This window comes from Podarcis pityusensis (assembly GCF_964106645.2).
Source record: "Podarcis pityusensis genome assembly, chromosome: 2".
Taxonomy (NCBI): domain Eukaryota; kingdom Metazoa; phylum Chordata; class Lepidosauria; order Squamata; family Lacertidae; genus Podarcis; species Podarcis pityusensis.
This window is the reverse complement of record NC_138029.1, coordinates 116,801,555-116,824,363: the sequence shown is the minus strand read 5'-3', so window position 1 is coordinate 116,824,363 and position 22,809 is coordinate 116,801,555. Positions and strand designations below refer to the sequence as shown.

The 22,809-nt window shown below is 48.4% G+C and overlaps 2 protein-coding genes across 8 annotated transcripts; one reads left to right on the top strand and one right to left on the bottom strand.

Annotated features, from left to right (window-relative positions):
- Nucleotides 1–37: 37 nt before the first annotated feature.
- LOC308469479 (uncharacterized protein) lies at nt 38–12,929 on the bottom strand. Its single transcript, XM_080991995.1, has 5 exons — nt 12,737–12,929; nt 6,758–7,856; nt 5,644–5,788; nt 2,798–3,970; nt 38–347 (listed from the first exon to the last, which is right to left on the bottom strand). The coding sequence occupies exons 2-4, from the start codon at nt 7,544–7,546 to the stop codon at nt 2,799–2,801; spliced, it is 2,106 nt and encodes a 701-aa protein (XP_080848121.1). The 5' UTR covers nt 7,547–7,856; nt 12,737–12,929; the 3' UTR covers nt 38–347; nt 2,798.
- LOC308469652 (zinc finger and SCAN domain-containing protein 21-like) lies at nt 10,406–22,109 on the top strand. Of its 7 annotated transcripts, none has more exons than XM_080992416.1 (6): nt 10,406–11,028; nt 14,961–15,043; nt 16,507–16,523; nt 19,559–20,281; nt 20,520–20,622; nt 21,244–22,109. In XM_080992416.1, exons 1-6 carry the CDS (start codon nt 10,952–10,954, stop codon nt 21,939–21,941), a joined length of 1,701 nt encoding a protein of 566 aa, XP_080848542.1. In that variant the 5' UTR covers nt 10,406–10,951; the 3' UTR covers nt 21,942–22,109. The 7 variants fall into 7 exon arrangements, with proteins under 7 accessions (XP_080848542.1, XP_080848541.1, XP_080848545.1 ...); XM_080992415.1 differs by having other exon boundaries at nt 16,504–16,523; XM_080992419.1 differs by lacking the exon at nt 10,406–11,028 and adding an exon at nt 13,339–13,734 and having other exon boundaries at nt 16,504–16,523.
- Nucleotides 22,110–22,809: the final 700 nt, after the last annotated feature.

The window sequence follows — 22,809 nt, the reverse complement described above, 5'->3', positions numbered from 1 at the left end:
CAGCTACATAGGTCTACAAATGTCTAACTCATCCACCTCCAACTCTTCCTTCTATTTATTTATTTTTCCAAACAGCACACAAATGGCATAAAGAGATGCATACTTTTCAAAAAGGCGTGAGGAAGATGAAGTACGTCCACAGGGGAGCAAAGAAGGGGAGATAACTATATGCACAAGGGGGAAAGGAACCAGAGAGCAGAGAATTTATTCGGCCAAGCAGCAAGCCATTCGATTTCCACTTGGACGGAAACTCTGCTCCACAAGCAGAGAGATGATCAGGTTCCAATTCAGTTTGACAACAGCATCCTTTAGAGGTCTCTACTCTTCAGTTTTCTTCAGATCCAGCCCTGCATAAGAATGCATTTCTTTTAAAAGCGTGTATACATCCTTGTTGCTTTTGTCTTTACCCAAACCCACAAACCCCCTCTTTCCGAACTTGTATTTGGTCGCATCGACACCATGCACTTAAAAGCACAAAACAATTCCAGGAACTGTAGCTCACCTCCCGCCCCAAAGAGGTAAAATTTCCTCCCACCTCCTTCCCCAAGCCTAGCTAGTGCTCTCCCAGTTCTGGGAAGGTGGGAAAGCTTTAGGGCAGGGGTCAGCAAACTTTTTCAGCAGGGGGCCGGTCCACTGACCCTCAGACCTTGTGGGGGGCAGGACTATATTTTGGGAAAAAAAATATGAATGAATTCCTATGCCCCACAAATAACCCAGAGATGCATTTTAAATAAAAGCACACATTCTATTCATGTAAAGACACAATGATTCCTGGACCATCCGTGGGCCGGATTTAGAAGGCGATTGGGCCAGATCCAGCCCCCGGGCCTTAGTTTGCCTACCCATGCTTTAGGGTAAGGTTACCAGACGTCCCCGTTTCCCAGGGACAAGACCCCGGATTTCCAAATCAATCCCCTGACAAAATCCATTGAAGTTGAAAAGTGCTCCGGATTTATTGAAAAAAATCTGGTAACCTTGTCAGAAGGCCCTGTCAGAGCCTTCATACCTTCTTCCCAAAGTTGGGCACCTCCTTACCTGGGCTTTGCAGTGCCTCCTTCACAAAGCCTTTGGGAAGACAGTGTGAGGGCTGGGGTAGGGGGCAAATTTAGGCCTCGCACAGGGAGCCAAATTCGCCACTGCCTCAAGAAACCAGCACCTGTAGGCAGTGGCGTAGCGTGGGGGGTGCAGGGGGGGCCGGCCGCACCGGGTGCAACATCTGGGGTTAAGGCAAATCCATGGGTTAGGGGGCGCAAATCCACAGGTTAGGGGGCGCAAATCCATGGGTTAGGGGGCGCAAATCCATGGGTTAGGGGGCGCAAATTACTTGCTTTGCCCCGGGTGCTGACAACCCACGCTACGCCACTGCCTGTAGGATTCCCCGGGGTGGGGAATGTGCTTCAAAAATATGGTGTGGATGGTGACCTTTCTGTTTTTCAAAACTTATCAGGCCTTTCTTCTACCAAGTCGGGTAATTTGTCTCCCTGGGTCAGTGTTATCCACTCTTGTCTGGCAGCGGATCTCAGGGCAGACTTTATCACCAGGAACCTAGTTTTCAATGCTAGCTGCCTAGTCCTTTTAAAACAGGGAATGGCAGGGATTGAACCTGACAGCGAAGTCGGAGCTCTACCACAGAGTGGTAAGGATGGGCAGAAGATGGTAGATCAGGATCTAGTGATAGATGTCTAGGTGATTTGCTGATGGTTCCATAGATAAATTTAGGGTTAGTTCTGAGTTATGGGATAAACCTGGGTCAGGGCTGCATAGGATGAAAACGATGCTCTGTGTTTGTTTGAAACTAGTATGGCACAGAGAGAGGGTGGGATTCAAGTAAGTCACATGCAAGGAATGAGGTTTATTTGTGCAGCAGACTTTGCAAAGAGTTTGCAGCCAGGTTTATACAGTGGTACCTCGGGTTACATATGCTTCAGGTTACATACGCTTCAGGTTACAGACTCCGCTAACCCAGAAATAGTACCTCGGGTTAAGAACTTTGCTTCAGGATGAGAACAGAAATCGTGCTCTGGCGGTGCAGCAGCAGCGGGAGGCCCCATTAGCTAAAGTGGTGCCTCAGGCTAAGAACAGTTTCAGGTTAAGAACGGACCTCCGGAACGAATTAAGTACTTAACCCGAGGTACCACTGTAATTTCAATAGAGAGAGGGGAGTTTTAAAGTTGAAACTGGGGAGCAGGGTTGGGGAGTTGAAGGTGCCTGAGTAATTCTCTGGGGGTCTGATCATAGCTGCCAAGCGTCCCTTATTTGGCGGGACAGTCCCTTATCCCAGTGCCATGTCACGCTGCTGTCCCTTATTAATGATGTCCCTTAAATAAGCTACTGAAGGTAATGGGACCCTTTCTATGTCCAGCTGTGCTTTGTCAACAACAAATTGTTGCTGTTTTTGTGTGTTGAATATATGCTATATGGTAATTTATGGACCTAATAGGTATCTAAAGCCATTTGCACGCAACAAAATATGCATTTTATCAAAGTAATTGTTGATCCTTTATTTTGGCTGCTGATCCCTTATTTTTGAGGCAGCTGGTCCCTTATTTTCAAATCTGTAAGTTGACATGGGTCTGATAGAACATTTGAGAGCAAAGGGGAGGGAGTCACAAGGTTAAATAAAGGAAAGAGGGAATAAAAAAGCTGGCGGACGCAAATGAAATATGCAAAAGGTCACAGGCCAACAATCTGCATGAAGTACATGTTTGCCTGGGTGTCAGGTCATTTCTCCCAATAAGAGTATTTGTATGGACTTTTACAAATCAATTCAATTCAGTTCTTCAATTCAATTACTTACCTCACAGGGTTCTTGTGATGATATAAGATGGGTGCAAAAAGACGTCGTCAGATGGAAGCTCTTCTTCGGTTTTGATCGTTTCTGGAGATTCTTTCCTCGGTCCGTGGATTTTCTGATGGCTAACAAGGTGTGTCCTGCGATTGAACCTTTTCCCACAGTCAGGGCATCCGTAGGGTCTCTCTCCAGTGTGGATTCTCTGATGACTGATAAGGTTTGTGCTGCGATTGAACTTCTTCCCGCAATCTGTGCATTCAAACGGCTTCTCCCCCGTGTGGATTTTCTGGTGCATCTTCAGGCCTGACCGGCGGCAAAAGCTTTCGCCACAATCTGAGCACGTGTACAACTCCCTGGCTGTGTGAATGCTCTGATGTCTAATGAGGTGCTTGTTCCGGCTGAAACTTTCGCCGCACTCAGAACATTTGAACGTCTTCTCCCCCGTGTGATTTTTCTGGTGCCTAATGTAAGTCGATCGATCGCAAAAGCTTTTGCTGCAGAGCAGGCATTTGTACGGTTTCTCGCCCGTGTGGCTTCTCTGGTGTGTTATGAGATGGTGGCTCTGGCTGAAGCTTTTCCCACATGCGGTGCATTTGTACGGCCTGTCTCCAGTGTGAAGCCTCTCGTGTCTCACCAGACTCGACTTGTCGCAAAACTGTTTGCTGCAGGAGGAGCACGAGTATGGCTTCTCGCCCGTGTGCATTCTCTGATGTGAAATAAGGTTTGAGTTCCGACTGAACCCCTTCCCGCAGTCCAAGCATTTGAACGGCTTCACTCCCGCGTGGATTTTGCTGTGGTTATTGAGATGTGAGCTCCGCCGGAAGTTTTTGCCACAGTCTGCACATTCGTACGGCTTCTCCCGGCCATGGACTCTTATATGCATGATGAAGCCAGCTCTGGAGATAAACACTTTGCCACAATCGGAGCAGTCATAGAGTTCCTGCCCCGAGTTGTTCCTCTGATGTCTGTTGAGGCCGTGGAACAATCTATCACTTGGCCTCTTTAATTTGGGGGTTTCCTGTTCGGCTGTCGTTTCACCCTCCGGCGCAACGGATTCATTCCTATGCTCCTCTGTTCCGTATTCCTTTGGCTCCGTTGGTTTTGAAATTGTCTCCTCAAAGTCCTGGCAGTTCTCTCCTTCTAGTGGCATCCCATCATTTTCATCCTGACCTTCGTCACCTAATATTAATATAAGAATAATGAAAACCATCATTCTTCCTATATCTGATTTTCAGGTTGCGAGTGACGTTGCTGATGTAGCCAAAACACAGGATTTGGGGTGGTGTGAGGGAAGAACTAAGCTACCTGCAATGCGATTGGTCAGTTAGTTAAATATTTTTATTTGTTTGCTATGCCCCTGGCAGAACGACTCCATTCACACAGAAGAGGGTGTGTGGAACCCCGAGATTTGCAGAAGTGCACAAAAATAATCTGGTGAAGAAAACCCTAAAAGGGGGGGGGGATCCACAAAACAGTCGATGGAGAGATGAACTTGCTCACTGGCCATAGAATACTGATTGACGTTTTAGGGGAGGAGGGGCAGCTGTGGGACAGCAAACCAGGAGAGGGAATGGGCTGAAGTGGCTGGAATCCTGAAAAGAGGCAATCCATGGTGTAACACGTTGTTGCAGGTCCTGCATGCCATAATTACAATAAGCATTTATGCAGGAACATGGAAGCAGTGGAGGCTGGTGCCCATTGGAGCTGGTAGGGCGGAAAGCAGACCAACAGAATCAATGACAGGCGGGGACAATAAATTCCAGCTGTATCTCCAGCCTCCTCCCTCCCTCTCTGCTGAGTTCCACAAGTGCCAACCCCAAGGAAGAAGCTGACAGGCAGTGCCAACAGCTGGGGTGGCTGTAAGTTTAAAAGGTTAAAAAAAAAGTCATCTGGCAAAGGAAAACTTGAATTTGATGGTAGAGCTGGGCCATATCTGAATTTCAACATTGGCGATATATCGCCAGCTAAACATTGTGATCTATTGATATAGGACAGGGGTTAGCAAACTTTTTCAGCAGGGGGTCAGTCCACTGACCCTCAGACCTTGTGGGGGGCCGGACTATATGGGGGGAAATGAATGAATTCCTATGCCCCACAAATAACCCAGAGATGCATTTTAAATAAAAGGACACATTCTACTCATGTAAAAACATGCTGATTCCCGGACTGTCTGCAGGCCGGATTTAGAAGGCGATTGGGCCAGATCCAGCCCCCGGGCCTTAGTTTGCCTACCCATGATATAGGACAATGTCTGAAATAAGGGTGGAGGTGATTTTCAACTTTGTGATATATCACCAGCTAAACATCTTGATATATCAATATATCCCAATGTCTGAAATAAGGATGGAGCTATGTAAAGGCACTGGCTGGCTTCGCGGTTTTCCCCACATTGCAATTTTTGCACAACACACACACATAATTCGCAATATATTGCCAGGTCAATAACTAAGCCCATATAACGATATGGACTTCAAACTGGTTTTGAGTGACATATCAATATATCGCCCTGCCCTAGTTGTTGGGGCAGCGCCTCATTTATCTAACAGATCCACTGCATAGAACCTGTTTTATACCAGGCCAAATTATTTGTGCATTGAGCCCAGCATGTTCTGCTTTGTATGTTCTCTGTAACCTTTCAAAGAAGGTTTCCTTGTCAGCTGGTACTCAATCCTTTTTAATTTGGAAGATGCTAGGAATCGAACCTGTGAACTTAGGTGGTGGAACATGTGCTCAGCTATGGGAATACCCACCCGTCCCCAGAGCAAAATGGCATATGTAACAGAAGTTTTGAAAAGGAAACAAGATCAAGATAAGCAAGTGTACAACTTGCTTCCAGTGCAACTCATCCTTGCCTAGCACACTGGCTTCTTCTTCTTCCTCCTCCTCCTCATCTTCCCCCTCCTCCTTGACCTCCCTGTAGAGCTGCCTGAGGGTCAGATCCATCGAAGAACCTTCTCCCGCAGAGAAATTCATAGCAGCCTCCTCTTTCATTCCCACCTGAAACAACGGGAGAGAATTTCAGTACAAGATGGCTCAGGGGTGGGGCACATAAGACGAGTCCTGCTGGATCAGACCAACATCCTATTTCCTGCCATGGCCAGTCAGAGGCCTCTGGGAAGCCCACAAGCAGGTCTAAAAGTCAACAGCCCTCCCCAAGACGGAGATGTATATACTGCATTCACCTATCGTGGCTAAAGAGCCATTGGTAAGCTCACTCGCTACAAATTCCTCATCCCCTTTTAAAGCTGTCTGAGCAGGTGGCTGTCACCTCATCTTGTGGCAGTGAGTTCCATAAGCTCAGCCACACATTTTGCTTGAAGAAGTGTGGTTTCCTGCCCACCATGTCCTGAATCTACTCATCATCAATCTCACTGGAGGATATTTCCCACCCCAATCACCCTGCTGCAAAGTCTAGCACTGCAAAGAACAAAAACATTTCTGTCTCTTCCTCTACTTTATGCATGAATGCTGTAAATCTCGCTCATGTCCCTACCCCCTTTTGTTGCATCTTCCCCCCTCCGGAAGCAAAAAAGCCTTTCCTTGTAAAGAAAGTGCTCCATGGGACATTTTTGCTTGACCTGGTTTGCATCTCTCCCAGTCACACAAAGCGACTATTACCAGAATGACTCATCCTGTAAGCCAGGGAAAGGGAACCAGGTCCAGCCAGCGAGCTGGATCCTGACCTACTCCTGCCAATCACCTGACGCCACAACAATGTCAGGTGACCTGTTTGGCTTTGCAGGTACTGATGGGCAACTGATTTTTCAGTGCTTGCTGCTGTGATCATCTGTGCTTGCAAAGGCACAGGGCTCAAATGGCTCGGCAAGACAACCTGGGAGGCTTAAGTAGCCCCAATTAGGCCCACGGACCCCAGGTTCCCCACTACTGCCGCCAGCTAAGTACCACAGCTTGCAATATCCTACCACCAATAGCACAGCCCGCTCAGGACCGTTGAGAAGAAAATACCTGTTGGTCCTGCCTCTGAGCCTCTCGCTGCCTCAGGAGAAAATGCTCCGCAAGGGCTACAGCGTGGAAGCAGCTCTCTGAATCACGTTCTCGGATCCAGCTCAGCATTTCTGGGGGCAGGATGGCCAAGAATTGCTCCAGAATCACCAGCTCCAGGATCTCCTCTTTGGTGTGCCTCTCTGGCATGAGCCACTGGTGGCAAAACTTCCGGAGTTGACAGTAGGCCTCCCACGGCCCCTCGGCTTCTTCATAGCCAAACTGCCGGAAGCGCTGGCGCTGGCATTCGGGACTGATGGACTCTGTGGCCTCGGCCTCGCTTGCCTGCTCGTCACTGCTCCCACTGTCGCTTTTCACACTTTGGGCCTCTTGGGCTGTCCGGGTGCGTCCCAACCCGAGCCGGGGCCTTGTCCTGCCTTTAGCCCACCGGCTGGTGGACGCTGCTCCTTCGGAGTGGGAAAGGGAATCCTTAACATCATCCGTCAATGCTGTCTCTTCCAGGTCCAGGTCTCCCTGCCCTGACAGAGGGGACTGTGAGGCATCTGGGTAGTCCTGCCACTGCCCGTCCCACTGCCGGGACGACGGTCCTTCGCCAACTTCCTGTTTAATGCCTTGCGGCGATGCTGCAACAATAACCGTCTCCACCTCGGCGGCCAGGGAGGTCTCCCCGGTTCTTTGCAGCCCTCTCCTGGATCCACGTTCTCGCCTCTCCATTTTTATTTCTGGCTTCACGTGCTGGTCAAACTCATGAAGGTCTAGGGGCGAGAATTCTGCTGCCTTCTCTGTCGTCATTTTCTACCCACAACCACCCTATCTCTTTTTTTTTAATAAGTGACGATCCTAGCTAAGCTCTGTCCCTCCATCCCCTTTCAGGCCGACGTAGTGGAAAGCTTCTTTGCTTCGTAACTGCAATTACAGCAAGGCGGCAGCAAGTGGAAGCAAAACTCCAGCCATGATAAGAGTTTCTGTGAACCGCCTTAAGACCTCCGGGTATAGGGGGGTATATAAATTCAATAAATAATAATAATGATAATAAGCAGACCCCCAAGAGCTCAGGCCGATGCCAATCTTCCTCAGACGTCGTCGCTTGTCTGGGGCTGCCCTGAAGGACAAAAAGCACAAACAACAAGTGAGGCAACAAGCAGAACGTTGCTCTTCTCCCTAGTAAGAAGTGTATTTTGTTTTTTTACAAGTGGAACCTGTAGCAAAAAATGGTGCAGTGTCCTCACCTCCAAAGAGAAAGGTTGCTTTCCAGGCTTCCAGTTAGCAGGGACACTTCATTTCATTCTCCAATCCCACTTACTCCCCCCCCCCCCAGTATATTCTTGTACATCAGCAATATAGATAGCTCAGCTCGTTAAGAGTGTGGTGCTGATAATGCCAAGGTTGCAGGTTCAATCTTCGTATGGGACAGCTGCATATTCCTGCACTGCAGAGGGTTGGGCTTAGATGACCCTCAGGGTCGCTTCCAATCCTATGATTCTATTATTTGGATTCCACCAATCCTGGCTATACCTCCCTCTGTTTTTATGCAACCCCATTGTGGCTTAAAAGTTGTCAGCGCTCAACATGTGAGCGCATTGTTACAAGGAGTGATTTATTTTAGCGCATCCATCTCCCACCCTTTCAAGGCTGTGTACAGAGTTGTGCTCCGCCCTCAGTTACCCTAGAACAGGGGTCAGCAACCTTTTTCAGCCATGTCCCTCAGACCTTGTGGTGGGCCAGACTATATTTTGGGGGGGGAAATGAACGAATTCCTATGCCCCACAAATAACCCAGAGATGCATTTTAAATAAAAGGACACATTCTACTCATGTAAAAACACGCCGATTCCCGGACCATCCGCTGGCCGGATTGAGAAGGCGATTGGGCCGGATCCAGCCCCCAGGCCTTAGGTTGCCTACCCCTGCCCTAGAACAAGCCAGAATTTTTAAAAAAAGGTTTGATGCAAGAATGGCACCAAAGCAGACATCAGGTGACTGCATTTTATAATTAAGATGCCACCACCAGAAATTCAGTTTCTATGGTAACACCCAGGCAGTCTTGCATCCAAGTACTAACCAAGTACTGACCCTGCTTAGCTTCCAAGATCAGGCAAGACTGAGCATGCTCAGGTGAAAAAACGAGCAGGCACATGTGGTGCATTCTGTCACCAAGCCGTGAAGGGCAGCATTATGGGAGAGGTGTTTCCAGCTACCCCACCTCTTGTCTTGGAAGACTTGCAAATTGCTGTAGGAGGAGAGGGACTCTGAGCAACTGAGCCCTGAGATCATCATCCGCGGTGCTTCTTCATGTGCCTCCTCCACAAGAGGCCTGGAGGGTGGCAACATGAAAACGGCCTTTTTTGTGGTGGCTCCCCATTTGTGGAATGCTCTCTCCCTTAGGTGGCAGGCAAAAACATTTCTCTATAACCAGGCCTTTGGCTGATTAACATTATATGGCCTTTTAAATGTGTTTGTGGGAGGGGGCGCTATTAGTTTGTTTTTGTTTCATTATGTCTTTTGTATTCACATTTTGTAATTTTTTTGTTGGGAATTGCCCTGTGATCTTTGAATGTAGGGCAGTATACAATTTTAATAAATGAATAAATAAATAAATAAATAAAAATAACATCATGGGAAAGGTGTTTCTAGGACCAAGGTGAAACTGTCAAGCTTCCTTGTTAACTTTGCTATTGGATATTACGCTACCTTCTTATATTTATAGTACCGAAATGTTGCCGTTGTTTTGTATGTTGCTATATTTGATATCGTGTGGTTGTTTTATTGTGCAGGTTTGTAATTGTTTCGCAGTGCTTGGCTTTGAAATACATTTCTGCTTCATTTGTTGTAAGCCGCTTTGAGCAATTTTTGGGGGGGTGGGGTGGGTGGAAAAGAAGCATACAGTGGTACCTCGGGTTACATATGCTTCAGGTTACAGACTCCGCTAACCCAGAAATATTACCTCTGGTTTAGAACTTTGCTTCAGGATGAGAACAGAAATCGTGCTCCGGTGACGCGACAGCAGCAGGAGGCACCATTAGCTAAAGTGGTGCTTCAGGTTAAGAACAGTTTCAGGTTAAGAACGGACCTCCGGAACGAATTAAGTACTTAACCTGAGGTACCACTGTACAAATAAAACACTGAATGAATGAAGAGCTTTAAAGGTTAAAACCAGCACTTTGAACTGAGTGTGGGAACACATGGGGAGTCAGTGGCAAGGAGTATCATAGCTCAGCTTCCCTCAAGTTAAATACAGTGGTACCTTGGGTTAAGTACTTAATTCATTCCGGAGGTCCATTCTTAACCTGAAGCACCACTTTAGCTAATGGGGCCTCCTGCTGCTGTCGCGTCGCCGGAGCACAATTTCTGTTCTTATCCTGAAGCAAAGTTCTTAACCTGAAGCACTATTTCTGGGTTAGCGGAGTCTGTAACCTGAAGCGTATGTAACCTGAAGCGTAAGTAACCCGAGGTACTACTGTACAGACATTTTCTCTAGGGATATTGTGGAATCTGCTGAACCAGAGGCTCAAAATGGAGATGGCTTTTTCCCCTTCTCTCACACCCACATGCCTCTCAGAGTACTATATTTTCCTGTTCGCCTACTGATGAATGGAGGAAATAGAATCTATATGCCTCAATAGCCACGCCCCCACTCAGAAATTGCTCTGTAAGCAGTCTAGCCATTTGTATGCATGACTTCTCAGAAAATGCAGGAATTAATCTATTTGTTGAAACTTGTGTAATAGAGCTTTGCACATGCTCTTGTGCCCTGGAAGTTGTTTTTATACAGAAAGTGGCTCTGATCAGAAATGAGAGAAACCCAATGACCCCCATAACCCCCACTTTTGAGTTTGCCACAGAATGCTGTGCAAGCTGCCTTTTCAAGAAAGTCAGTCACAAGAAGATGAGCTAACTGATATCTGGTGTCTGTTTTTAAACTTGCATAGGTCATCTGTATGGGCAAGAAACCAGCACAGGCTGGCAGATGCAGACAGAACAGGAACGGGTTGGGGGAGAGACTAGAAAGTTCTTACTTTGCAGTTTGGGCGAACAAGGGGGGAGCGAAGAAGCTAATCTGTTATTTTTGCCTGCTTGAGTAAAGTTCCTCTTTTCTGCCTGTTCATTTGTAACTCACTATAAGAAGGGCCCCCAAAACTGGTTCAGGGCCTCAGTCTCTGAGAGATATCTCACTGGGGTCACCTTCGCAGGTCAATAAATGCTGACCTTCCTTGAAAAGATCCAGTGTCTGTCGTCACTGACTGGAGATTCCTGCAACATTTCCACACTCAGCTGGTACCTTATTTTCCCACCCCCACCTCAAGCTGGCAATTTCTCCCCCCCCTTCCCCCTAGAGTTTTATGTTTATTCTTTCTTCCAAAAACACCTTTATTCTCTTATCCCATTACAGTCCCAGTTTTTTTAAAGACACTGTCATAATGAATATCAACTTTCCTTTGTAGGTGAATGTACTTCAAATAATACTAACCCTTGGCGCTGTGGGTTAAACCACAGAGGGCTTGCCAATCAGAAGGTCAGCGGTTCGAATCCCCACGATGGAGTGAGCTCCCATTGCTTGGTCCCTGCTCCTGCCAACCTAGCAGTTCGAAAGCACCTCAAAGTGCAAGTAGATTAATAGGTACCGCTCTGGAGGGAAGGTAAACGGCGTTTCCGTGCGCTGCTCTGGTTTGCAAGATGCGGCTTAGTCATGCTGGCCACATGAACCAGAAGCTGTACGCCGGCTCCCTCGGCCAATAAAGGGAGATGAGCACCGCAACCCCAGAGTCGTCTGCGACTGGACCTAATGGTCAGGGGTCCCTTTACCTTTACCTCTTCTGGCCTCCTCTCAGAAGAGGGAGGCCTTACATCCCTAAACACACACGGCTTCCTTGTCATCTTTGCTCAGGAAACGAGAAGCTACTGGTCCTGGCAAGAGCTTCTGCCATAGCACTGGCCCAATTTAGAGGCCACAGCATGGCTAGGAGATATGGCAGGCATGTGAAAAGCCCACCAGCCAATCTGTGGCATGGAAGCCCACCTGAAAGGAGGCCCAAGGCCCACTGGTGGCTTACGAGCCCATTCTTTGAGATGCACCACTGTTAAGCGATTTCAATTTAATATTGTATTTATATTGTTGTAGTCCATTCCAGCGACCTGCTTGTGAAGGCCAGATAAAGTACTACTAGCAAATAAACACAGTATAATAAATAAGATTATCACCACTCCTTATTAATGGGTAAAGGGCAATTAAGAACTTCCAGTATGTGTTTAAGTGGAGTTTGATATGAAACCAAAACCTTGTTGGCTCTAATGTCTTCCAAATGCATGAGTTACATCCTGTTGGGATTATTGTAACACACGCTGGGTGGGGCCGCCATTGCAAAATGCTCAGAAATTTCAACAGGATCAAAGAGCCGCAGAGAGATTGCTGACCAGGGATGGTTAAAAGTAGGATATGACACCCTTGTTACAACAGGGCCATTCAAAGTGCTGGTTGTGACCTGTAAAGTCCTAGACAACTTGGGTCCTTGGCATCTGAAAAACTGCATTGCTTCATATGAACCTGCGTGACCTCTGGGATCTTTGTGGGAGGCCATTCTCGCAGGGACACTTGCTGAGGGCGCAGGGCAGGGCCTTCTTGGCGTTGGCACCCAGACTATGGAACTCCCTCCCTGGAGAGGTTAGACTGCCTCCCTCTTTGTCCTTCCACCAGCAAGTTAAGACTTTATCATCCCAACAGACTTTGGGGGAACTGACTGCTTTTTAGTGAAAGGGCTGACGCCCTGCTACTCTTATTGCAATTATTTGTCTGAGATTTTCTTTCCCTTCTCCCCACAGCATGGATTTTCACCGCGCTAATTACATTGCACACCCAGCTGTTGAATGGAAGTGCGGAAGGAGAGCGCAAATTATGGGATGTCGAGGCTCCCTCCCCTCCCCCTCTTCCCCCCGCCTGCAGCTTTTCTGCTCCCCAAGAACCAGGCAAACCCGCCTTCCAACTTACCGGTCCCGGGCGAGGCCTCCTTCCAGCTCCTCCCAATGGAAGCTGCGATGACAGGGGCTCTTGGCAGGGAAGCTGCAGTTTCCTAGCAAACACAATCAGGCATGCATTTTAACAAAAAGCAACAGAACAGTTTGCAAATTTGCAAGGGGAGAAAGAAGGAGGAGGAGGCGGCGACCACCAGCTCCGGAAGATTGCATTCGGCAGGAAGGAAGATTCTCCTCCTCCCTCCCCAAACCCTCTTCCTCTCTAGCCATCTGAACTGCGCTGATTTAACCATTAGAGAACCACGGGGCGCTTTCATGAACTATGCATTTTTATTTCTATTTTTTTAAAGAGAAGGTTCGGCATTAAAATGGCATGTGCTCTACCTGGTGGGGTGGGGAACCTGACGTCTTTCCTGCAAGGCTGTATTAATCTGAAAGGGGCCGGGGGCTGGCGGGGGTCACGCTGGCCTTTCCGCCCCTTTCCTTCGATGAAAGAGAATATCCTTTGTTTGAAATGGGCCCTGAAAGGGTTAAGTGAAGAGAGAGAGCGCACCAATTTCCTAGATAAGCTTTCCTAGATAGGTCATGGAACGGCGTTGGATTCCTCTTCCGGCCCCTCCCCTTTGGCTGGAAGAGGGGGAGGGGGGATGTTGCAGCAGTTGAAAGGCAGCTGTCAGCTGTCACGGACCCCGTTCTTTGTAGTGGAATTGCAATTGCTGTGCTAGTTTTTCTTTTTTTAACAGCAAATATAATTAAACTTGAGATAATCATGGCCTATTTTCTGCCTGTTTACAGTGGTTGCTTCTAATGATTTAGGTGGCGTCCCTTGGCAGGCTCACCTGGGGTTAAAAACTCACCGAATAAAGTGGTGAGAATATGAAATAAATATGCTTAGGATTGCACCCCTGGTTTGTAGTGACTGTTCCCGAAATGAGTGAGGATGGGAGCAGGAGTCCCAACAACAACTTAAGGCCCATAGAATCAGCCAGTGCTCCCCCCTGGGGGCACTTAAGGGTACGCAGTACTAGCACATCTCTCTTTTTGGTTGTTAAAAAGTGTAGCACTTAACAGTAACAACCTCATAGTGAGTACCAGCGCCTATTTTTCTAGGGGGGAAAGCACTGGGTTTAGCATTCCTGCTTTATGCTAATTTAAACATTGCTGTTTTCCACCTTGCGTTTCCCAGATCGTACTTCCCTTTTCATTCCCCCCCCCCCATTTTTTTATTTTTATTGGATTATGATTTGATATGTTAATTGGATGTTTTTTATTGGAAAATTAATAAACACTCTAACAAAAAAAGAAAGAAAGAAGTACATTTCACTGATTTCCGTGGGGTTTATTCCCCAGAAACTTTGAATAGCATTGAAGCTGTGATGCTATTCTTTTTTTCCTCTTCCTTTTGATACATATTTTAATGAATTTTTTTAAAAAAAATAATTATGTGAGCATCCTGGAGAGGACCTTCCCTGGAAAAGGGCAGGGTATACTGTGCAATAGAATCAATGGGGGAACCGTGTTTGTGTTAAAGTGGCCCTTCACCCCCCCTTTCTGGCCCTTCTTCGCACCCACCCTGTGTGCTTTTACTTAGCTAGAGGAGGGGTGTTTGTTGTAGAAAGTAGCTTTCTGCACAAAGGCAAAATTTCAATGACTTGCACCACCCACTTTTTTCTCTGGCCCCTGCTGACATGTGCCCCCACTCCCCCACCCCAGAAGGCAATGTGGCTCTCAGGATGAAACAAGTTCTCTACCCCTGGAATGAATGACTGAATATGCTCACTTGCTTGGGAGAAAACACACTTGGGACTTCTTAGTGAGTAAACATGCATTGACTTGGGTTGTAAGCAACACATGTTTTCTCCCCACCCTCTTCTCATTTTATATCATTTGATTTAGGCATTTGGTCAGGAGGGTGGTATTTTTTTGGGGGGGGTAGGGGCAGCAGCAGCCCTAATTTTTACATCTAGTCATTTCATTGAAATCCAGCTCGCTTCTTCTGCAGAGATGCTCATGGGGTTAATTGCACAGAGCTCTGTTGCCTAGAGAGGACCAGGGAATGTGTGTGCATTGCATGTATGTGTGTGAAAAGGAGAGAGAATGAGTGTTTTTAAAAGATGAAGCTACTTTCCTGCACAGCTGCACAGAGAGCTAAAAAGAAAAAGGCAACCAACCCCCTTCCTGTCCTGCTGTTATTTCCTTCCTGATTATTTAAAATAATAATAATAAACTTCCCCTTTTAGGGGCATATGCTATCCTTGGTGCAACTGGAGGATTGTAAATACAGTATTCCCAGAAGGTGCTATGCAAAAGCTACATGGAGCAGGTGAGTTTAAGCAGGGAAGTGGATTCAGGGGAAGGAGGGATAAAAGCAGAAGGGGCAGGCATCTGTGCGTGTCAGAAGGAAAGGAGGGTTCTTGCAGATGACCACTGAGCCTGCTTTTGCAGAGAGGTTAGATAATGTTGGCTATTTGTTGAGCATTCGCTCTGATTACTGTACTTTTTTGCAGGAAGCTTAGATGTCTGCATACACTCTATATATTTATAGCACATTTCTCCCACCTGCCCTAAAGAATCCCGGGAACTGTAGTTTGTTAAGGATGCTGGGGATTGTAGCTCTGTGAGGGGTAAATTACAATTCCTGAGACTGAATTCATGGTGTGTACATCAGTTATGCCACACTTTCCAATACATTTCAACCATCACTTTCCTGACCGCAAAAGTCTGATTTTTAGGGTTTGTTTGCTGCACTACGGCAGCATCCAGGCTGTTGCTATTTTCAGGTAGGTTTCAATCACATACCTCAAATTCAGCTTGTGCAATTACAGTTGATATCAATGAATGAATACAAATCATTTACCTTTCAAGCTCCTTTCCTCTGGTCACCTCCAGATTATCTCTGTGTTGAGTAACTCAGGGTGAACTTAGCAGAAAAGACTGCCTGCCTCTGCATAGGCCTGTAAGATCACTTAGATCATGCTGGGAAATTCTGTAAGGTCGCTTGTAGAGACCTATCCTTTTGCCAAAGTTTTCCTTGACCCATAAGATCAAACGTGTCCACACCATACCTTGGAAGCACCTAGACTCCCCCAAAGAATCAGGGGAACTGGAGTTTGTTGAAGGTGTTGGGAATTGTAGCTCTGTGAGGGGTAAACTGGAGTTCCCAAGATTCTTTGGCAGAAGCTATGCATGGTATGGATCTGCACATTCCTGTTTTTATTTGTTTCGGTATGGAATTGTTTATTTATATAACACTTTTTAGCCTAAAGGCACCTGAAGTCGTGAAGAAGATTAGTACGTATCAGTATAAAAGAAAATGCACAGTAAAAGTACAGTTCATAAAATGCACCGCTCAAAGCAATATTAACAGGATCTTCAATGGCCAACATCATGGGGTGGGAAGATGTTCCACTTAGAGCAGGTCGAAGGAAAGTCCTCCATTTTAGAAGCAGAGTTTTAGCCTGTGTTGATACATAGAATCATTGAATTGTAGAGTTGGAAGGGACCCTGAGGATCATCTAGTCCAACCCCCTGCAATGCAGGAATATGCAGCTGTCCCATACGGGGATCAAACATGCAACCTTGGCATTATCATCAGCACCATGCTCTCACCAACCAAGCTACCCAGTATTACTGGTTTTATGTTGTTTAATTTTTTTAAAATGTTGTTTATATTGTTTAAGGGTTTTAAAATCTTTAATCAGTTTATAAAATTTTGACATAAATAAAATCCCTTTTTTTCAAATCACGTGACAAAAAGACTGACTTTTCTTCTCTTCCTCCAAGAAGCAAAGCTAGGAACAAAATAATAATAATAATAATAATAAATTTTATTTATATCCCGCCCTCCCCAGCCAAAGCCAGGCTCAGGGCGGCTAACAACAAACAAATAATCAAACAATCAAATAATCCAACATTCTAAAACATTTCATTATAAAAATTAATTAAAATCAAATTAATGGCAACCGTTAAGCAAAGTTCTGTGCAGGTTGCCGGAGGTGGGAGTCAGGCTGGGCCCTGACCAAAGGCCTGGCGGAACAACTCTGTCTTGCAGGCCCTGCGGAAAGATGTCAGGTCCCGCAGGGCCCTAGTCTCTTGTGACAGAGCGTTCCACCAGATTGGAGCCGCAGCTGAGAAAGCCCTGGCTCTAGTTGAGGCCAGCCTAACCTCTCTGAGGCCTGGGACCTTCAGGATGTTTTTATTTGCAGACCGTAGGTTCCTCTGTGGGGCATACCAGGAGAGGCGGTCCCGTAGGTACGAGGGTCCTAGGCCGTATAGGGCTTTAAAGGTTAAAACCAGCACCTTAAACCTGATCCTGTACTCCACCGGGAGCCAGTGCAGCTGGTATAGTACCGGATGAATGTGATCTCGCAGCGAAGACCCCATAAGGAGTCTTGCCGCGGCATTCTGCACCCGCTGGAGTTTCTGGGTCAGTCTCAAGGGCAGCCCCACGTAGAGCGAGTTACAATAATCCAGTCTGGAGGTGACCGTCGCGTGGATCACAGTGGCTAGGTCAGGGCGAGAGAGATAAGGGGCCAACTGCTTAGCTTGGCGGAGATGAAAAAATGCCGCCTTTGTTATAGCTGTAATCTGCGCCTCCATAGAGAGGGAGGTATCGAAGATTACACCCAGACTCTTAACGGACGGTGCTGGCACTAATTGCACCCCCGCAAGAGATGGGAGTTGCCCCCCCAATCCCATATCGTCCCGTCCCAGCCAGAGGACCTCTGTCTTCGAAGGATTTAACTTCAATCGGCTTCCGCGTAACCATCCAGCCACAGCTTCCAAACATCTGGTCAGTGTGTCTGGGGCCGAGTCAGGATGGCCATCCATCAACAGATAGAGTTGGGTGTCATCGGCATACTGATGGCAACCCAGCCCAAAACTCCGGACAAGCTGGGCGAGGGGGCGCATAAAGATGTTAAAAAGCATCGGGGAGAGTATCGCACCCTGAGGCACTCCACACACCAAGGAGTGGCGGGATGACAATTCCCCCCCAAGCGCCACCCTCTGTCCCCGACCAGAGAGAAACGAGCGCAGCCATTGAAGGACTGTGCCCTGGATCCCCACGTCGGCAAGGCGGTGGTCCAGGAGTTCGTGATCAACCATGTCGAAGGCTGCTGACAGGTCTAGAAGAATCAGCAGCCCCGACCCGCCTCGATCCAGCTGCCTGCGGAGATCATCTGTTAGGGCGACCAGAGCCGTCTCGGTCCCATGACCAGCGCGGAAGCCAGACTGGAATGGATCCAGAGCCGATGTTTCATCCAGAAACCTACCAAGCTGTTCAGCAACCGCTCTCTCAATCACCTTACCCAGGAATGGAAGATTCGAAACCGGGCGGTAATTGGATAGATCTAAGGGATCTAATGATGTTTTCTTTAAGAGCGGGCGCACCACTGCCTCCTTCAATTCCCCTGGAAATATCCCGGTGCCAAGGGACAAATTGATGATATCCCCCAGGGGGGCCCGCACCTCGTCTGGACACGCTCTAATCAGCCAAGACGGGCACGGGTCAAGAGGACAGGTGGTGGGCTTTCCAGCTCGGAGGAGTCTGTCCACATCGGCTGGGGATATCCGATCAAAGTGGTCCAATACTGGACCCGAGGACAGTCGAGGGGCCTCCAGTTCCTTTATTGTATCCAAATTGGCAGGGAGGTCATGGCGGAGCAACAGGACCTTCTCCGCAAAAAAGCTCGCAAATGCCTCACAGCTGTGTGTCAGATTGTTATTTAAATTTGGCTGTCCTTCAAGGGACGTTAAAGACCTAATTATACTAAATAATTGCGCCGGGCGAGAGCTAGCGGATGCAATGGAGGCCGAGAAGTAAGACTTCTTAGCGGCCTTCACCGCCATCTCATAGGTTTTCATAAAAACCCTATAAGATGTTCTTGAGGCTCCGTCACGGGCACCCCGCCATACTCGCTCTAGCCGTCTGAGGTCCCGCTTCATTTTCCGAAGCTCCTCGGTAAACCAGGGAGCCCGGTTTCTGCGGAGTCGCAGAGGGCGCTTAGGTGCGATCTCATCTATGGCTGCCAGGAGCTGGGTATTCCAGCCCTCAACAAGCTCAGTCAATGAGTCGCCAGGGGGAGCAAGGTCCCGCAAGGCTTGACGGAATCTATCAGGGTCCATCAGCCTCTGCGGGCGAGCCCAAATCGGCTCGCCACCTAAGCAGGGTGGGGGTGGAAAGTCAATCCTGGCTTTCAGAGCGTAGTGATCAGACCATGGCACCTTAATTGAAGGAGACATGATCACATCTATACCTACGCCAAAGATCAAATCCAGCGTGTGGCCTGCTTGATGTGTGGGGCCTGAAACAAACTGGGAGAGCCCTAGTGTTGCCATGGAAGACACCAGGTCCAGAGCCTGTGAGGAGGGAGTGGCATCAGCATGGATGTTGAAGTCCCCCAATACCAATAGGTTAGGGAACTCCAAGGCCCAGCCGGCCACCGCCTCCAGTAGGCCTGACAGGGTGGCTGCTGGTGCGCTAGGTGGCCGGTACACCAGCCAGACAGCCAAGCTCACCTCAGAGCCCCACACTAGGCCAACACATTCAATGCCGGGGATCGATGGCGATGGTAGAGCCCTGAAAGGACAATCTTCCCGGATTAATAATGCCACCCCTCCCCCCCGGCCCACAGTCCGTGACTGGTGGAGGACGGAGAAACCCGGGGGTGCCATCTCTCGTAAGGTAACTGTTGCCCCTTCGCGTACCCAGGTCTCCGTCACACAAGCCAGGTCAACCCCCTGCGAGGTAAAGAAATCTCGCAGAGTGGCGGTTTTGTTGCCTATAGACCTGGCATTGCACAACACCAGTGACGGAGGTGAGTAATGGAAATGAAAAATGGAAAAGCAGGAAGCTTCAACAGGACCCGAGCCTCGGAACAAACCAAAAGGCAGAGGAAGAGATCCTTGTGTTGTCCAAGCTGAGACCACCCATGAGCTCCTGACTGGGGTGGCCCCCCAACAAATCAAACAAGAGCCGGAAGAAGGCCGAGAATGGCGCTGGGAGGCCCAGTGGCAGGAGTTCTTGAAAACAGCCAAATCCCCTCACTCAGAGTGGCGGCACCTGCAGCTGCCCAGTCCCACCTTGGAGGAGAACTCAAAGTCTTCTCAGGCTCCCTTGAAGGGGACATCCAATGCCATCCTGCGGCCTATAGGGGAGTGGCTGACTCAGACCATGCCTGACCTCCTTGCAGAGGCCCAGCAGGCGTGTTGGAGCCTAGACTCCCCTCCAACGGTGAAGGTTGAAGAGGCTCTGAAGGGGGATGCAGCCAGGATGGAGATGCGGCGACAACACTTCAGGCAGCTGTCCTACTATGAGGCCAAGGGCCCCCGGGAGATCTGCAGGAAGCTCCGGGAGCTCTGCTGCCAGTGGCTGACTCCCGAGAAACACACCAAGGAGCAGATCTTAGATCTGCTGATCCTGGAGCAGTTCTTGACCATCATGCCTCGGGAGATGCAGAACTGGGTGAGGGAAAGGGGCCCAGAGACATGTGCTGAGGCGGCGGTCCTGGCTGAAGATTTCCTCTTGATACTCCATGAGTCGGAGAGACGGGAAGTAAAGGTATGAGGTGTGTGAGGTGTTTTAGTCACTTTGAGGTGCCAATTGGAGTGGTGGCTGGTTTATTTGGGCAACTGGGCCTCACCAAGCTTGGTCTGTCCTCAGCCAGATCCCAGATCCCTGGATCTGTCCAATGGGGAATCGAGTCCAGCATCCAACTAGATGGGAAGCCTACACTGCTTGCCTAAAGTCTAGAAATGTATGCATGTTGTTGACTTCTTCTCCCTTTCCTCCACTCCAGGTTCCAGGGCTCTTGGAAGAGACCATTATTAATGCCTCCAAGTCAGAGCAAGATTTACCAGACTCTGCAAAGATGCAACTGTCCATGGAAGTCACACCGCTGGGTAAGGATTGGTGTGCGCAAAACGGTCAGCTGCTGGAGCCCCTTTTCCACTGGTAGAAGAACGTAGGAAGCTGTCTTAACCTGAACCAGACCCACTGGCCAGTTTGGCTCAGTATTACCCACACTGACTGGCAGCAGCTCTGCAGGATTGCAAACAGGAGTGTTTCCCCAGCCTTTCCCAGAGATGCTGAGATGAAATCTAGCACTTTCTTCAAGCAAGGCAGATGCTCTGCCACTGAACAATGGCCCCTTCCCAAATGATGATAATGATTAATTTATACCCCGCCCATCTGGCTGGGTTTCCCCAGCCAGTCCGGGCTGCTTCCAGCACAGTAAAAACTTCCTGATACAAGGCTGCCTTCAGATGTCTTCTAAAAGTTGTGCAATTCTTTATCTCCTTGACATCTGATGTGAGGGCATTCTACAGGGAGGGTCTCACTGCCAAGAAGGCCCTCTGCCTGGATCCCTGTAACTTCACTTCTCACACTGAGGGAACTGCCAGAAGGCCCTCGGAGCTGGACCTCAGTGTCGAGGCTGAACGATGGGGGTGGAGGCGCTCCTTCAGGTCTTTGCAGAAGCTCTGTCTCATGCCCACAGATAATGATTCTCTGTTTATTCCTAGGAGTCCAAGACCCAGTGCTGGAGAATGAAGAGGAGCCCTTTCATGTGAAAAGTCCCGAGCCTGGAGATGTGGGATCCAGCGGAATATCCTTAGAAAGAGCCAAAGATAACGTCTTCCAGGCTCCCAAGTTGGAAAAGATCCCTGGAAACAAGGGGGGACCAGAAAGGCACCAGGAAAGCTATCTGTGGAAGATAGCACAGCAGGCCTTCCTCTGCGAAGGAAGTGGCCAGGCTTTCCACGAAAGCGTCGTCCGCGACAGGACGTGCCCACGAAGCAGCATCGCCAGCACCGACTACGAGAAGAGCCTCTGCCAGAGCTTGGACCTCCTCAAAAACCAGAAGAAACGGCTGAGGAAGTTCAAATGCTCCTACTGCGGGGCCACGTCCAACATTCGAGCAAACATTGTCGCTCACGAGAGAATCCACACCGGCGAGAAGCCCTACGGCTGCTTAACCTGCGGCAAAAGCTTCAGCCGGAAGTCGACCCTCGTGCGGCACAAGAGGACCCACACAGGGGAGAAGCCGTACGAGTGCTCGGCGTGCGGTAAGAGCTTCAGCATCCGGTGTAACCTTTTGCGGCACGAGCGGGTTCACACGGGAGAGAAACCCTATCACTGCAAATGCTGCGGCCAGAGCTTCAGTCGGAGGCTCTTGCTTGTGATTCACGAGAGAACCCATGCAGGAGAGAAACATGTATAGAAGCTTGGAGTGTTGGCGGAGAGGTGTCACTCTTTCCCTTCCTCTTTCTCTCGCTCTCTTACATACAGGACACCAAGTTGGCAACCCCTGAAATATCTCTTGCAATACCTAGATCATCCACTGGGTGCCACTATTTCCCCTCTCACTGATAAACACAATTTCCACCAAGGGCTTTGTTTTCCTTTGCAACTTCTGGCAAGTATTAGCACAATACAGTAATATTGTGAAATATGATATAAATTTCCTGTATATATTACATTTATAAATATGGAAATCGACTACATTTTCCAAGGGGTGATGTGCTTCAAATGCGCAGTATGTGTGCAGGCCTAGCCACAACGCACACTGCTGACATTGTTCTTTCTTAGTCTAGCCTCCCTCACAGGGTTGTTGGGAGAATAAAATGGGGGGTGGGGGTGGAGAGAGAACAGTGTATGGCCTTTTTGGGTGGGCAGACTAAAAACTGAACAGATGAATAATACTAGTTCACATGGGCAAGTCAAACCACAGAATATATTGAAATCTGAACATCGTTATTGTTTCTTTCCTGTGTGGACTTTCTGATGCTCACAAAGACTAGTGTGCGCCTTCCGTCATATTCAGAGCGCTCAAATGATTTCTCGCCTCCGTTTGTTCTCCTCTGTACAAGTTCCCCCAAAGTTTAAGCATTTTACTCTTCTTATTTACATGAGGCTTTTGTCAAGGAAAGGGGATGCGGGTGGCGCTGTAGGTTAAAACACAGAACCTAGGACTTGCTGATCAGAAGGTCGCCGGTTCGAATCCCCGTGATGGGGTGAGCTCCCGTTGCTGGGTCCTTGCTCCTGCCAACCTAGCAGTTCGAAAGCATGTCAAAGTGCAAGTAGATAAA

Bases quoted from the DNA above. Each gene is read 5' to 3' on its own strand.
- LOC308469479 (XM_080991995.1), bottom strand. From the start codon at position 7,546: ATGACGACAGAGAAGGCAGCAGAATTCTCGCCCCTAGACCTTCATGAG. The intron at 5,789-6,757 runs GTATTTTCTTCT...CCGTTGTTTCAG, and splicing joins CTCAGAGGCAGGACCAACAG to GTGGGAATGAAAGAGGAGGC. The intron at 3,971-5,643 runs GCAAGGATGAGT...TATTAATATTAG, and splicing joins AGAAGAAGCCAGTGTGCTAG to GTGACGAAGGTCAGGATGAA.
- LOC308469652 (XM_080992415.1), top strand. From the start codon at position 10,952: ATGCTGACCTTCCTTGAAAAGATCCAGTGTCTGTCGTCACTGACTGGA. The intron at 11,029-14,960 runs GTACCTTATTTT...TTCCCCTTTTAG, and splicing joins AACATTTCCACACTCAGCTG to GGGCATATGCTATCCTTGGT. The intron at 16,524-19,558 runs TAATAATAATAA...TGGAAATGAAAA, and splicing joins AAGCAAAGCTAGGAACAAAA to ATGGAAAAGCAGGAAGCTTC.